This window comes from Pinus tabuliformis, chromosome 7, assembly GCF_031772625.1.
Source record: "Pinus tabuliformis cultivar Carrire ecotype Pingquan chromosome 7, CPIR1, whole genome shotgun sequence".
In the NCBI taxonomy this organism is placed as follows: domain Eukaryota; kingdom Viridiplantae; phylum Streptophyta; class Pinopsida; order Pinales; family Pinaceae; genus Pinus; species Pinus tabuliformis.
The window spans coordinates 852,395,132-852,410,962 of record NC_142293.1 but is presented as its reverse complement, the minus strand read 5'-3'; the positions used below and the strand labels follow the sequence as shown (position 1 = coordinate 852,410,962).

The following is a 15,831-nucleotide window of genomic DNA, read 5'->3' as shown; positions in this document are numbered from 1 at the left end:
CCCAGAAATGCTAACTACCTTTTCCTTGAACCCAAAATTTGTATAAAACTCATTGTTGTTTCTGTTAATATTACATCCATTGTCCCCTAGATGTAAAATTCCATTCCGATGTCCTCATTAACGCAATATTTCATCGTCTAGTCTTAACAAAGTAATAGAATTTTGCATGCACATTAAAGAGAGTAAAGTGTGATGATTAATTATAGACAGGAGGTGTAGCAGTGTTGGGTCAAAAGAATGGCAGCTAGTCGATGGTCGAGTGTGCCTGGAACATGACAGTTCGGATTTCTTTGCTGTTCTCGCCAGTTACCAAATGGACTAACGATCACAGAATAATGCGTAGAGTGAAATGGTGGTCGGGCTGTGACGGAACAGTGTAGGTGGCACAAGGAAGGGTACGAGCTACACGGTAAGGGCACCGGAAGTGACGGTTGGAAATTTTGTGGAATGGTCGCAGAGATAGGCGGACTACAGTGGTTTCCACAAACAAAATTGCAGCAGTGACACTGTCATGTGGTTGCAGAATGTTTTAAAATCGATAATTTAATTATAATTTTTTTTTAATCAATTTAAAACTTTTGTTCTTTTAAAAATTAACAAACCCTATTAAACGTCATTTCTCCATCTAAAGGTTTCAGATCATAAAAATCCCTTTTACTGTATGATTAACTCCCTAATACGTGTTACTGCAGAGATGTATCACCGACTTATGAAGGATACATCATTGCGTGGCATCTTTAATAGGCGGTGAAGACCCGAGAGCGTTCCGACTAATTGGTGGACATCTGCCTTATAGCCACCTAAGAAATGAGTTTCGATGCGTCAGGTGTTTAAAAACTATGTGTGAGCACCGTGGCTACTGGCTTTTGCGAACCTTCATGTACAATTGCTCTCCGGCGGACATGTTATTTACGTTATTTCAAATTCAATTGTGTGCCATAGATTTTAGAATAAAAGATTGAACAAAGCAGGTTTCCTTCGTTGTTCTGCGTCATTCTTCTTGGCAACTTCTTCTGCATTTGAACTCTGAAACTCTTCGTCGCATTTTGTTGCCTCATCTTCTTGTTTTCGTCCTCCAGCTTCAGTGGGAATATTGCAGTAGAACAACCTTGCTCCTTGCCAAGTAATGAACAGATATGCAGGTCTATTAACTGCAGCGGCATTGTCTTGTGAATTATTTTTTCAATGAATGGAAATCTCGTTGGCAAATTCCCATCTATTCGACATGTTTTGTAGAAATTCTTCAATTCTGGAGGCTGTCAAACGATGAACGCGGTGTCATTTTGTTCCGCAAAATAATGCCATTGATGCTCAGATCATCGAATTGTTGGCAGCTTGTAATGAGAAAAGGCTTTGGTATAGATCTTCGAGAATCAGAAGGGAGAGGAATCTTTTGCTTCGTTGGGTTGTTTCACCGACTGCACCATTTTTTTTTATAAGTATGATAAACATGCAAAATTCCAGATCTTTGTCGGCGTTCTCTGGACTGGTTCATAAAACGTTAATGAAGAGGCATATTTGAAGCCCCTGCAAAATCTCTAGTAAGGTCATGCATGAAAAGTCATCTACTTGGAAACCATATCCTTGATGCCCAAGCTCTTACCCCCCTGAGAACCATCAGTCTTCATCTTTTGAAGTTCATTTTATCAAAATACCTTATTAATCTAATCTGCTGTCTTCAAGTTTAATTTGATGCTATCTGACTGTTACTTGTAGAGATATGGCCTTATAAAATATGTTTTGTTATATTGTAACCTTGTCATCCTAATTTTTTTTTTACTGAATGAATATTTTCTTCTAATGTTCATATGTTAAATGGGCCACTGATGTTTGGAAAATATTGAACTGAAAACCCAGAAATAAATCATGCTTTTTATCTGACAACTAACACAAGAAAGAGGGTGCTGTTACCTTACTGATTTATCCGACATATGAGAAAAAACAGGCTTCCACTTAGACTTGTAAAACAAAGCAAATATCTCTCTCTTTTCTCTCACACACACATATAGTAATTGACACCATTAATAAGCCACAAATGGCAATACATTCACCTAGGGAAGGAGCATTCCTGTCTGGGTTTGAGCCTGGGTGATTGTGATGATAGCCACCCCAATTTGCCACTAGACCACAGACTGACAGATTGAATGGGCACATTTTCTTTAGATAAGATGATTAGAGATTTTTCTGTAGGTCCCAAGCCAAACTACAACTGTCAAAGGTTGTCTTGCATTTTCAATAACAACAGAAAACAAAATTTAAAATGCAAGAGAGACATAGGAAATGCATAAATTATAAACTGATGAGTCTAGCAGGCATTGCAGAAATTTAAAAGGAATGAATACCTCCATTTAAACTTCAGTCTGCAGGAAAAATAGAGAGAGAACGGAGTTTTTTTTTTTGAATTCAAATGTAACCTTATCTTAACAAACTTAACAGATCCGAGAGTTTGAACATGGCTCTGATACCAAAATGTAAAGCCCTGAAATTTTTAACAAGATATAACTATCCCAAATATAAGAATTTATCAATTTGTAGTTGAGTACATACCTGATGTTAAGTACCTAACTAGCGGAAGATGCTTCTGATTTGCTCCAGTTCTCGCCCCTGTTACCAAAAGACCGAAAACCTCCCAGCCAAGCTAGGTACAGTCTCAGTACCCAGCCCCAAAATACTTCAAATTCGAAGTATTTTGGCCCCCGTGCCCAAAAGTCTCAAGAACAACTGCTCAAGCTCCATTAATCTCTGTATCTTCATCTTATTAGTTCCTCCTCTGCCTCCCTCTGTTTTCCCCAAGAACCCCCCCTTTCTACAATACCCTTCCTCCTTTTATGCCCTTAGAAACTACTCCACCGCTTCCCTTTTCTTTATCATTTTAATTCGATAAGTTCATAAGTTGTAGAGTCGGTCACCGCCTTCTCCCCTTCCAATTTGCTGACCATGCAATCTTATTTATACAATATCTCCTTTATCATAATGTTAGGTTTCACTTTTATTTAAGTCGAATTATTTTCATAGTATTATGGTTTTATATGTATTATTCTCTTTATTACATTCACCATTTATATATATATATATATATATATATATATATATACTCTCCTTTAACTTTATATAGTAGAATTATATATATGTATTATGGTGGTGGTACGTATATCATATACCCTACTATATTCTTGTAAGTTAGGTATTCATTTCAATAGTTAATTCGTTACCTAAATATAGACATTTTTTAATATTAACTAATATATATACTAGTGCAGTGCAGGCGATGCATGCATATGTAGCTATCATATGCATGTCTCGTGTGCATGCTAATATCTCTATGTCCCTATTAATTTAAGATGGGTCCTTACAATCTTGGAGAGATCTTTCTTCTTCCGCTTCTTCTGCTTTCCCTCAGATGCTAGGGCCACATCTTCCTCTTGTTTAACTTTGATCCCCTTGTTGCTGCTACTCGTCTTCGACTGCCGTCTGATCTCTTCCTGGCAAAGAGCTGCCCACATCTCGTCCCAAGGTGGGAGAGTCCCTTTGCCTAGTATACTTTGGACAAATACCTCCCAGTCTTCTGAGATAGCCTTCAGGGCTGTCCTCACCATCAGCTCCCGATGCGCTTGGCCCTCGCCATTGCCTCCTCGTACTTGTCATTATCATTGTGGTTGACTAGGACGGGTATTACCTTAAAGGCGAAGTTCTTGACACGATTCCTGTCAAGTACAGATAAGATTCTAGCCTTCCAAATTGCAAAGTTCGACACTCTGTCCAGTCTATCCTGGTCTCTTACTCCGTGTAGTGCCATGATGCTCCTCTACTTCCCTCCTGGAAGTTTTCTGTTCGACTCCTCTTAGTCTCTACTTCCCGTCTGGAAGTTCTCTTCTGGATTCCCTCTGAGTCTTGATTTCCCTCCTGGAAATCCTTCTGTTGCTGTCGAGATGCCCCCTACTCTGATCGTCTTGTGCAACCGCACCACTGATATGGGTTCCTTGGCTAGAAACCCTTTGTAGCAACTACTCTGGCCTTGCTCTGTCAGGTACTGTTCTGACTACAGTACCTCACCAGCTCCACTCTGCAATTTTCCTGCAGCTTTCTAAACCCTAGCAACTTGAAGGTGAGAGCTCCTAGGCTCTACGCAATCCTGACACCAGCAACCCAACCTCCTTAGCCAACTGCGTCAACCCTCCCAGCTACTGCGTGGCTCTGCGTGAGGCTTATTTTGCCTTCCTTAGCCTTTGCTCTGCCTCTTCCTGGCTCACCCTTGATGACGCAGGCACTGTGTCACCCTTCCTTGTTGTTGCTTTGCTAGAAACAACTTCTGTCACCTCGGGACAACTATTTTCTGCTGCTATTGCTCCGCTCGGCTGATGTCCTTTAGTCCTCCTGTGATCTGCAATCATCCTCTGATACCATGTTGAAGTTTCTAAGTTTACTTATTTAGAAACCCTCCATGCACTTTATCTGATTTATTCCTACCTACTTGTTATTTTCCTTAACAAGTTATTTACAATGTAAATACTGAAAATAAACACTAGTGCATGCTCAACATATTACATATCAACAACTAAAAGAAACAGAAACAAACACACCATATGACACCATTATTTTTGGACTAATGTCCCCGGAAAAACCCAATGTGGGAAAACCGGTGCAGCTATTTGAGGGTTTTCTTATTAAGCAATATCAAAGTACAATCCGGATGCCGAAAATGGCCTACCCAACAAAGAATTTCCTTGGCAGTAATACCTCTCCGTTGTTGACAAATCTTTTGGCTGAAACCTCGATTAAACCTTCCGGTAGCTACTCAGCACAAATTTGCCCCAGAAACCCAGCGTTAGCCCCTCTCTGTCTCATGCTAGCGCTGCATCACCCCGCATGGGTCTGCGTCAACCCTGGGAAGCCCTGCGTCAGCCCTTTGGCCCTCTGCGTCAGCAACGCTGGCCTCTCTGAGGCTCTGCGTAGCTCTCGGCTGCGTCTGCGTGGCCCTGCGTGAGCCTTGGTTGGCTCTGCGTCACTTTCCTTTGCTACTGCGCTGCTCTCCCGACACTATCTCTGCTTCTCTTTCTCTATGTACTCAAATGCGTCTCAAGCCTCCTCTTATACTTTTCCTGTTGACGTATTAACGACCAAGATTAAGTCCCTAATCAACGGCTAACATTAGATCTGCCTTGATCTTTGTTTTTTGGACCATTCTAACACAGATTCATATTAATATACATTAATATTTTATTTTCCCTAAGTTTAGACTTAGGGAGTTCATTAAAAATATTAATTATTTTAATATCTCCAAAGCTGCTATCTGTTGCCCTTTCTTGTCCTTCTGCCTCTTTGGACACTAGGTGACATAGTGACCAAACTGACCACATCCGAAGCACTTGACCTTCGATAGGTCCTTCTTCTTCTTCTCTCCCTTTGTGTCTTATCACTAAGTGGGACCCTTCTTCGCCTTTCCCATACCTACAAGGGTTACATTCTCTTCTTCCTTCTCCACCTTTGGTCCCTTGATACTGTTGCTTGTAGTACCATCTACGAGGTTGAACCTTAGCTCTTCTTGAGTGAAGTCACTCCATAGGCGCTCCCAACTTGGAAGTGTCTCTTGTCCAGAAATGACTTGGACGAATGTACGACACTCCATGGAGAACCTGTTGAGTGTCGTGCACACCATCTCACTATCTGATGGTTTCTCTCCTACAGCTGCAAGTTCGTCTCTGATTCCCTTAATCTTGATGTGGTAAGACATAACATTCCCGCCCTTCTGCATTTTGACCAACATCAACTTCTCTTTGAGAATCATGTTTCTGATTCTCAGATGGATCCTCGTACAACTTCACGATGATATCCCACATGTCGTTTGCCGTACTTTTGTTTGCAATATGTGGAACAATATGATCTTGAAACTCCGTCTAGGACCATTCTCTTGGCTTTGGCCATCTCCTTCTTGAAGGTTTCTTGCTACTGTTGATCTTTATGCTCAACTAATATTGTTGTCACAATTCCCTTCAAGTTATGCTTGTCGAGAAGGAATTGCATCCTAGCCTTCTATATGCCAAAGTTGGAGGCTCCGTCCAATCTATCCTGATCTTTGAGACATGCTATGACCATCTCAGTGAAACTCAAATAACTAGAGAACTATATGCTGAAAATCTCCTTCTCCTTTCGGCAAATAACCTCTCCTACTTCCTCCTACTTGCACTCCTACCTGCAACTATATCTTGCAACCCGCATTGGATCCTGCAACTTGCACTGGACTGTGCAGTACTACTTTGGGACTTCGATCTTGCCTTCAAAAACTTTTTCCAGCATTGTCACTGCCTGTCGCTGAACACTGAAGCTGCTTGCTCTACCTCCGATTTGGTACTGACACACGATTTACAACTTATGCAACACACACTGGCTAACTGTGTAACTTGAACTGGCAATCGAACTAATTACAATTGGTCTCTTTCGCTGAAATTTTGGCCTCCTTTCCTACAACTAGAAAATTAGAAACCCTCTGAGAATTTTTGGACATTCCCTCTGTCAATGCTTTTCTCTCCCTGCCCTGCATCTACTGCTACAAGACCCTTGTTGCAAAACATTGCGCTAGATATGCTCTGTGATTCCAACTGATTTTCTCACCGGAAACTCTCTCCATAAATCCTACTGGCTGCTGCTACTACCCTGGGGCAAATTGAATTTTCCTTTACCCTGGTTTTGGAAATCAATTTTCTGCCTCCAACGATGCGCATTGCTTGGTTGGCCTACGTAGATTTGAAATTTTGTGCTTCCGATCTCCCTTTGAAACTACACAATTTCGCTTCCTTTCGCTTAGAGACTCTGATCTGATCTTCTTTGCTCTGATACTGTGTGAAAATTCCTTGAATGTAACAACTGAAAATTATTGTCCTAACTGAATGCAATTTATTTGTCTTTTGTTCATTATTAACGACAAATAATGAATAATTTATTTAAGCATTCTTCACCATGAAAAAGCGTTGTGGAAATATAAAATACAAAACTGAGAAATAGATGCACACAAAAAGTAAAATGACATCGTTGTTTTTGGATTAATGACCCTAGAGAAACCTCGAAGGGAAAACCAATGCAACAGATGAGAGTTTTATTTTATGCAACAAAAATAAATAATTACAATTGGATGCCCAACTGGCAATCCTTCAACACTTTATCTCAATTGGAAATAGATTGGAGATCCAAAACCTCCTCTGCAAATCAATTTAGCCTCCTCTGGCTTGCTCGCACTCCTTCCCGACACTCACACTGGTTGCCTGAAATGCGCACAATTGGCTTTGATTAGCTCGCATAGCCCCATAAATGCTTCCCGGTGAGTAGTCCTACTTGTCTTTGCTTCTAGAATCAATTCGCTCTCCCTTCAGGAATTGCTCTGACCTCTAGCAACTAAATCCAAGCTCGTCTCAACAACTCACAGTTGCAATTGGGGCAACTCGCGCTACTTTGTACAACCTCTTTTGTAGATAAATTCGACCTCCCTTTTTCGACTTTAGATCACTGGAAGACTTACTTCCAGTGAAAATTCTCACTACTGCAACCCTTGCTACTCTCTCTTCCCTAGCTCAAACTGCGCCCTGCTGAATACTGCAAACTGGGTAATTCAAATTGCTTTGCTCACTTGATGTTTTTAATACCACTTCTCCAAGCCCTCGACTTGCTCTTATAATCTTCTCTTGGACCTCCAACGACCAAGATCCAATGTCGTTCTAATCTTTTGTTGGACCTCCAACGACCAAAATCTAATGCCGATCAATGGCTTAGATCACTTTGACTCCATCATTAGAAGTCTCTAGAGCAAAATCGAATTACCTTAATTAATTAACCAACTTCCCTAAGTTAGACTTAGGAAATAATTAAATTATTGTGAAATCTTTTTTGAGTTTTGGAGATCTCGTGTTCTTGAGCCTCGTAGACATCATAGAGGTTAGAACACCTGTCTGCTGCTACCTTAAACTCCAAAAACTAACATCAATAACTGCTTAGAAATAAATAGTCGACCTAATAAATGAAAAGCATGCTTTGTAAAACAATGAAAGCAGAAGCTATGAATAATGTGACTTGTGTTTGTCCATGTAGGTCAATGTTAGATTACATGGAAGGTTAGAAGCTATTTTGCCATCTTTGCTTATTCTTGACAAAATTGAAGCCTTATTTGTGACTTCCATGGATGACTAAATTTTATATTGTAACACGATGAATATTTTGTGGAAGGGTTGAAGATATTTTTGAAGACAATGGAGTGCTGATAGTGCTCTCTTGGAAAATTTTGTCTCCAGATTAGGTGATTCCTACATATAACTCAGAATACCGGTGAACTTAGAGAGCTGTAGCTGAACTGTTATTCAGCTGTAGTTTAACTTTCATTTGTCCTTTCTAGTTGTCTTTTATCATGGAATCTGTGGTGTTTGCTGTATAGCTTGGTTATTTATTCTGAGATATACTTGTGATAATTTGCATCAAGATACCTCCACAACAGTACATGTAACTAACAAAGTTCATTGAGGTGACTCATATCTCACTGATTTTCGGTAAACATTTCAGTATCTGCTGTGCTTCCATGCACCATATATTTTTAAGATCCATTGCTCGTGTTTTGTGATAGGATTTCAAAATAGAATAGTGGGATGTTAACTGTAATTTTAGTTGTGTGACCAGTTTGTGCTAGTTACTGATCATACTACTAGAGCAGGGGTTTCTGCCTCCATATTATTGAAATTATCTCATAGGAGAACATATCGTTTCCATTTCAAAAGTTATGATGTCAGGTACAGCGAGACTTGCCTAATGGTAAATGTCCACATTTTCTATAGTTGAATTTGATGCAATCTCAATTAACTATGGTCTTTTACGGACTCGTTGTTTCTTGCAGTTTGTTTCTCCTACAAAGTGTCAAGGCAGTAAGATGTTTTATACTTGTGAATTTGAGTATATTTTATGATATGGTTTCAAAATTCCTGGCTTTAGGACACAGTGAACCCAAAGCACAGAAAACAACTTTGTTTTTTTGAATAAGAAGTAAATTTAATAATGGTATGTGAAAAACAAAGGGCCATTCTATCATTATTATTTAACTTTTCTTCTGAAAATCTAATGTCTGACAGAGATTCATCTTTTACATTCATTATTAGCATGTAAACTGGATGCACTCGCTCAATCTTAATTATTATGACCTCGTGTGCTGCAGTTTGTAAGGAATGCATTTATCAGAAGCTTCTTGACGAGGAGACATACTGTTGCCCTGTATGTGACGTTTATCTTGGCTGTGTACCGGTTGAGAAGCTCAGGTATTACATTGTGGCTTTCTTTTGTCTTTAGTATATGGTCAGATATGTTTCTGTGATTGTGCTTAATCTCATCCATTATGCTGTTTGATTTTTTCTTATCATGGAGGAATCATGAAGTATTGAAACAACTTTCAGGACAAGATGTAGATTTTGATGCTTCACTGTCTTAAGAACAGTTATATTCGTTGAAACTATCACAACGCCTCTTTAGTGGAACATCAGTAATGCCAATTCAGTTCTATTTGGGTTTTTATCATAACATTCTTCTTTATGAATGGAAGATTGACTAGATTGTATTTTAAATTGTAATGGTCTTATTTAGGTGAACTGTCGTTGGGGAGTAGTCCTCCTGATAAAAATCCTTGTAGTGAAGTGTTACTGGGACTCCGCTTGTGAGTTATAGGAGCATGGTTGGGAGTGCACTGGAGTGCATCCTGAAGAACATAGCACTCGCGAAGTTCTTCAGGATGTGCATTCAGGTGGATCAAGAGTGCACTCCCCGACCACTCATGCTCAGAGGTGATTATGGATTGGGGGTGGGTGCCCCTGGAGCACTTCCTAGTAACTAATGAGTCTCATATTGTGTCCAACACTTTGTTCTTGGATTTTATACATATCCCTTCCTATTGTCAAGGCCTGTATTAGGCATCTATATTATTTGTAATGATTCATGTTATATGCTTATTCTTTTCCTACGAAACACAAGATATTTAACATATTGTGCTACATGTCCACAATAGACAAACCGTTGGTCGTTTTTAACAGGAAATATGTAAGAAAAATGCTACATATATACATGCTACATAAATATGTATCATCTTTTATTTTGGTAAATGAAAACAAATTTTCATTATGGTAAAACAATACATAATTACAGTCATAACATTAATGATCCGAGGCTTCCACATTTGAATGCTTGAGAGTGGTAAACAGGTTTCTGTGACATACAAAATATTAAAAGAGAGTGTGATCTTAATAACTGCTGAAATAAATTTCTCAGGCAGAACCTGACATTGAAGACAAAGTATTTTAGTGCATAAAAGATATAACAGCTTGGCAATATGTAGAATATTTCACTATGAATACAAATAATCTTTGGCAATAATTTGAGGTGCTTTTAAGAGGATGATCCTGACTTGAGCAGTCTGAATTGGGAAGGAGGAGATTTTGGAGGGCTGAGGGGGTGGGGGTGGTGGGTGATGTGCAGTTATAATTAAGCAAGTCAACAAGAACACTTTGAAATTGTGAGTAATGTCATTCGTACATTCTTGAACAGAATAACCAATTCTTTGTGAATAAGTATGGCAATTGACAAGTTGATCTGCGGCAACATTAGATTGGTGATGTGTCTTGATTTACATACTTGCTGTTTGATATCCTTGTTACCAGTGTTGATAATATCGGTATTAGCAAAATATTGGCGAGGGTCCAGAAAACATCTTATCGGCAATATTGGCAAATATCGGCAAGCATAAAAAATGCATAATATATTCATTTTTTCAGATTTTTAAACATATAAAGCAATAACAACATGAACTAAACACATTGGCACATAAATATGAAGAAAGCACTAATATATATGATGTCAAATAGAAACGATACATCAAACTTCAAAGGCGATACCAAGTCCTGCTGATCCCTGATAATTGTCCAATCAAGGACTCAAACAAAATAACATCACATATATAAAAGTATCTCATCATCATGAGTTATAATCTTATATGTAGCAAAACAAATAAAACTAGCAGCTATCTATATGAGGCCAGTCCCCTCTCCCTAGCAGCTATCTTTCTGTGTTGTTCAGCAATTGCTTCAAGAACTTTTTGTATAACCTTCGCACTAGAAACCATACAAGGCATTACATCTGCATCATGTGTAGGGAGTCTAGCAAGATGGTATTTCAATCGCGTAACCCCTCTTGACATCTTGGTCTCACATAATTTGCATGATATATATGCCCGATTTGCCCCACCAACAGGGTCCCCATACTCCCAAAATGGGTCCAAGGCTTTTGGCATATTTGACATTTGTAGTGAACTAATTCAAACTTAGGGCACAAGAAAAACAAACAGTTGGCATTAAATCCCCCAACACAAAAAATAATAAGTAATAACCACCTCATTTAAAAAAATTACTACATTATTTGCATTTTGCAATGTGAATGAAAAATGGCAATAAGAGGGTGCATAAGAAAGTTGAAAAAAAATGAAGTTTGCTGTCCAAATATGGAAAAAACCCTTGCATTGGTTCATGGGCATGAAAATCATAGCAAATGGAAAAAAAAACAAAGAAAGAAAATGTTGGTAGGCAAAAAGGCAAGCAAGCATAACCCTAAATTTATGAAAAAATCATTAACATAAGGGTTTTTAAGAACATACCTGTTAATGGAAGAAATGAAGTTTGTCTCATTGTTCTTCAATCTTTGATCCACAAAAAAATCTTAGTTGGTAGTTCTTAGTTGGTGGTGATAATCTCTGTTTGATCCTCAATCCGTCCGTGACAACCACCACAAAACTCTTCCCCTTCCTTCTCCAACACTCAGAAACAAAAATGAAGAAAAAAACAAGACAAATTTCCCTTTTTCTAGCTGCAGCCTAGCCTGGTTGGCGATATTTTCTATTGTCGCGTGATATTTTGCCGAGATATCGGCGATATCTCAGAAATATCATGATTTTTTTGGCAGCCAAAATATCGCAATAATTTCGATTATCGGTGATATCTCGCTGATATTATCATCACTGCTTGTTACAAAACTTGGTCGAATTGCTGAGTACTCCTGAGGCAAATAAAATGGGCCAAACCAACTTGTTGGCGAGTCAAACTCATTGACAATGAGTTTTAGATGCAAGTACTGGCGGGTCAAACTCAAACCCACTAGTACTTGCTGATTTTTTCATGGATGGGTGATTTTGACTTGCAAGCCTACCGATTAACTTGGTGGGTCCATTTATAAGTTCATATGACCCAAACAAGAAAAAAATTACTATTCTACTCAAAAAAATTAGCTGTGAGCTTTTTCTGAATCTTCATATAATTCTTACTGTCTAGTGTTGAGTTTGTTTGTTGAGCCGTGTTCTGTAACACTGACAGATATTAATTAATTAATTGACCAGAGGGAAGTAATTATTATGTTTTAGTTCAATATGTTGTGTCCTTTGTTTCAACCTGCCATCAAATTACTCCCTTGATATCACTGAAGAATGCCTGTGATATCATCATCAAATTACTCCCTTGATATCACGGAAGAATGCCTGTGATATCATCATCAAATTACTCCCTTGATATCACGGAAGAATGCCTGTGATATCATCTCTCATGTTGGGTTGTGGTTTCAACTTCTTTGAAAATGCCAAAGCTTTTTGGTTGTTTTATTGTATGGAAATCCAAGATTTGGTATGTTGATTTCATTGATGGCTCTCTACTATAGATTCCTTAGTTCCTATAGATTAAATTGTTGATAAATGTGAAAATAAGTGAATTAGATTACTTTTACCACCTTGGTTGTGATTCAATATGACTTCCCGCAAATCAAAATGATATGGAGTTGAAAGTATAGTTTTTTAAAATCTTCCCTTGAAAGTTGCACCCTCTTAAAATGTTCTTCTCATTGTACAAGAATATCTTCGTATGGAAAAACATTACAAGAAAATGTTCAAATCCTTTTGAAAAGATCTTTACCTTTGTGGGCCCTAATGCCAATAGAAAATTAGACCAAAGAAACAATTAGGTCTGCTTTTCCATCTATATTCTAAAATACCAAAAATGTAGCAGCTCTAACTGTCACTGATATAAGCACAGTTCAAAGGAGATCGCCACGGCCCACAACTGAACATGTTGTATACTCTTTATAAGTTTATATATATATATTATAAAATTGTGGGGGAACTTCTTTGACGAAGTCTCCATGATGTACAAATATAAAATATGAATGTTAGTTGAAGGATCTTTTTGCTGAAGTCAACTATACAATACAAAATACAAAGGGTAAAGCACAGATATGATACATATTTGGACAAGGTCCATTTGACCAAGTTTCATAGTTTCTTCATCTAGGAAAAAATTGTCCTTAATTAATAATTTTTTCATAGATTTGGGAATTACTACTCAACTACTGATTAGGTCAAACACTTGGATTGGGTGGGTAAAAAGCCTTTGCATACCACCAAGTAAGTTCTGTTTTGACACTGTCCAGTAGATCAAGCAGCATATAGACAGGAATGGTGGTGTCTTGATGCGTGGACTGATACTGATTACTTAAAATGTTGATGCTCATGCAACTTGATCTAATTGGCATTCACCAAATCATCGATAGCAAGCTGAGGTTGAAGATCCATTTTGAAGGCATTTGGAGCAGCCTGTCACGTGGTGCTATATTGCTCATACTGGATTGGCTCGAGGTTGTGATTTGGCTGATTTTTGAACTTGTTTTTGTGAAAATGATGCTAAGCTCTGTTGCCAACCTAAAACTGAGGAGGTATTTGATGTCCTTCATATAATGCCTTGTACTTGGCTTGTGTTTACTGAAGTATTTCATAGACTCTGTTGTAAATTTTGGCCAGGTTCTGTACAGAGGAAGAAACCTTATCTTGCTTCTTCTGTTGGTGGGATTTGGGTGTTAGAAGGAGAGCAAATGGAGGCTTATAAGATGAAGGAGGCTGGAAGCCATAACAAACCTCAAATTGGGATTGCCCAATGGACACAAGAGTTGGCCTGTTGTAGTTGTGCTGCAAAGTGTGCATGCAATCACCCCATTATTTGTTCTGTTGGTGATAAATGCAGAGAGCATGGCCCAAGGTCCTTTTGATCAGTCTTGCAGGAACTGTCCCTCCCCCACCTGGTCTGGAGGCCGGAACCTCACTCTGGGTGGGACAGCTGCCAAAGCGCCATGTAATCCACTGTCCGAAAATTCAGAACCATGCTTCCTGCGATTGTGGAAGTGTGATGGTTCCATAGATGGTCCGGCACACGGTTCCGATGGTACGACACACAGTTCTGACGCACTTCCCATTGTGGTGGTGGAAGGAGGAGAGAATAGTAAATAAATTCACTACTTTATTTGTCACAGATGATAGACTAGTGTTTTGAATTTGGACTTTTCAGTCTTCCTACTTCTGAGTATATGGCTTATTTTATAATCATTACTATTTGGTCATGTTGATAGTTGCTAGATAAGCTATTTCAATGATTTAATGGTCTACTTTCTATTATATGCTTAAAAATTTGATGTTTGTTTGTAATTGCTAGAATTTAAATGGTTGATGCTTGAATAATTAATGATTAATGTACTATGGATGCCATTTCTATCTTGGTTTATGTTCAAATATGCATGTTTTCATATATTCTGCAATTAATTTGGCATTCTGGATGTTTTTTTGATATATATATATATATATATATATATATATATATATATAAGTTACCAAATAAATATAATTCACCAACGATTTAAAAAAGGCACGATGGATCAATCCACCCGACAGGCCACAATTTACGCCGTAGAAATTTGAGGGTCAACGGGGGTTGTCTAAGGAATGTGGCTGGGTTGTAGTGGTTGGCGACAACATGGATGAAAAAAGACGGCAACAACGTGGACGATCTGGCTTTGTCGGTGGAAAACGGTGGGGGAAGGACGATGGTTTCAAAGAAACGCAGAGCGATGTGGGGTTGTCGTGGGTTGATGCGGCTCGACGGGGAGCGGGAGACCAGCGGGAGACGATGGTTTGAACGAAGAAGAGAAGCGATGTGGAGTTGTCATGGGTTGACCAGGCTTGGTGTATAGCGCTGTCTCCTCCCGATGCTGAGTATGGAGCGCAACTGACCCGGAATGGTTGTTGGAACAAGGAATGAATGAGTGGTAACAATAGAAGTGGGAGACACGGCTGTGTGGTGCAACAACGTGCAGAGGTTGACAAGGGACAGTGGAAACCAACTGTGTGGGCAAAAAGATGAATAACAAACAACGACAAAAGTGGAGGATGACGAACTGGGTGGTTCTCCTTTATAGGAGTTAACTGGCCACAAGGCTAAAGACACGTCTTTTGACATAAGTGTCCTTTCAAAACTAGTTGTGGAACTTAATATAATATAATATAATTAATTTATTAATTATTAATTAATATCTATTTATTATTTATTTTAATATATATATTATGTTATGAATATTTTATTCATAACATTTGCTTTTGAGGGATTTTAGAAGATGATGCTCACAATGCTTTGCTTCTAAAAAATGCTCCCACTTCGTGCAATCTTGCTTTTGATTAGCTCAATTTGTTTGTTCGTTTGGGGATGGAATGAGGTGGAAAACCTCAAATGACAACCAAGAAGCTTCCACAATGTCTTCTATATGTATTTCATAAATCAAGATTCATGCTATGAAATAATGGGCAACATGTCTTGCATCATTTTGGCTTGAAAGTCATTTACAACAACTGAGAGCTGGATGGTATCTTGTCTTGAATCATTTTGGCTTGAAACTTGTTCTGTTGTTGTCATTTACAACAACTGCTCCAACGAGAACAAGCTTTATTGGCAGTATTGCTCTTGG

At 38.7% G+C, this 15,831-nt stretch overlaps 1 protein-coding gene across 4 annotated transcripts in view; it reads left to right on the top strand.

Annotated features, from left to right (window-relative positions):
- Nucleotides 1-15,831, top strand: part of DRIP2 (DREB2A-interacting protein 2) — a 199,203-nt gene that overhangs the window by 111,811 nt on the left and 71,561 nt on the right. For all 4 annotated transcript variants that reach the window (XM_089459019.1, XM_089459022.1, XM_089459023.1 and 1 more), the window contains one exon: nt 9,185-9,284. In XM_089459019.1, the coding sequence (XP_089315145.1) occupies nt 9,185-9,284 (100 nt within the window). The remainder of the gene's footprint in view (nt 1-9,184; nt 9,285-15,831) is intronic.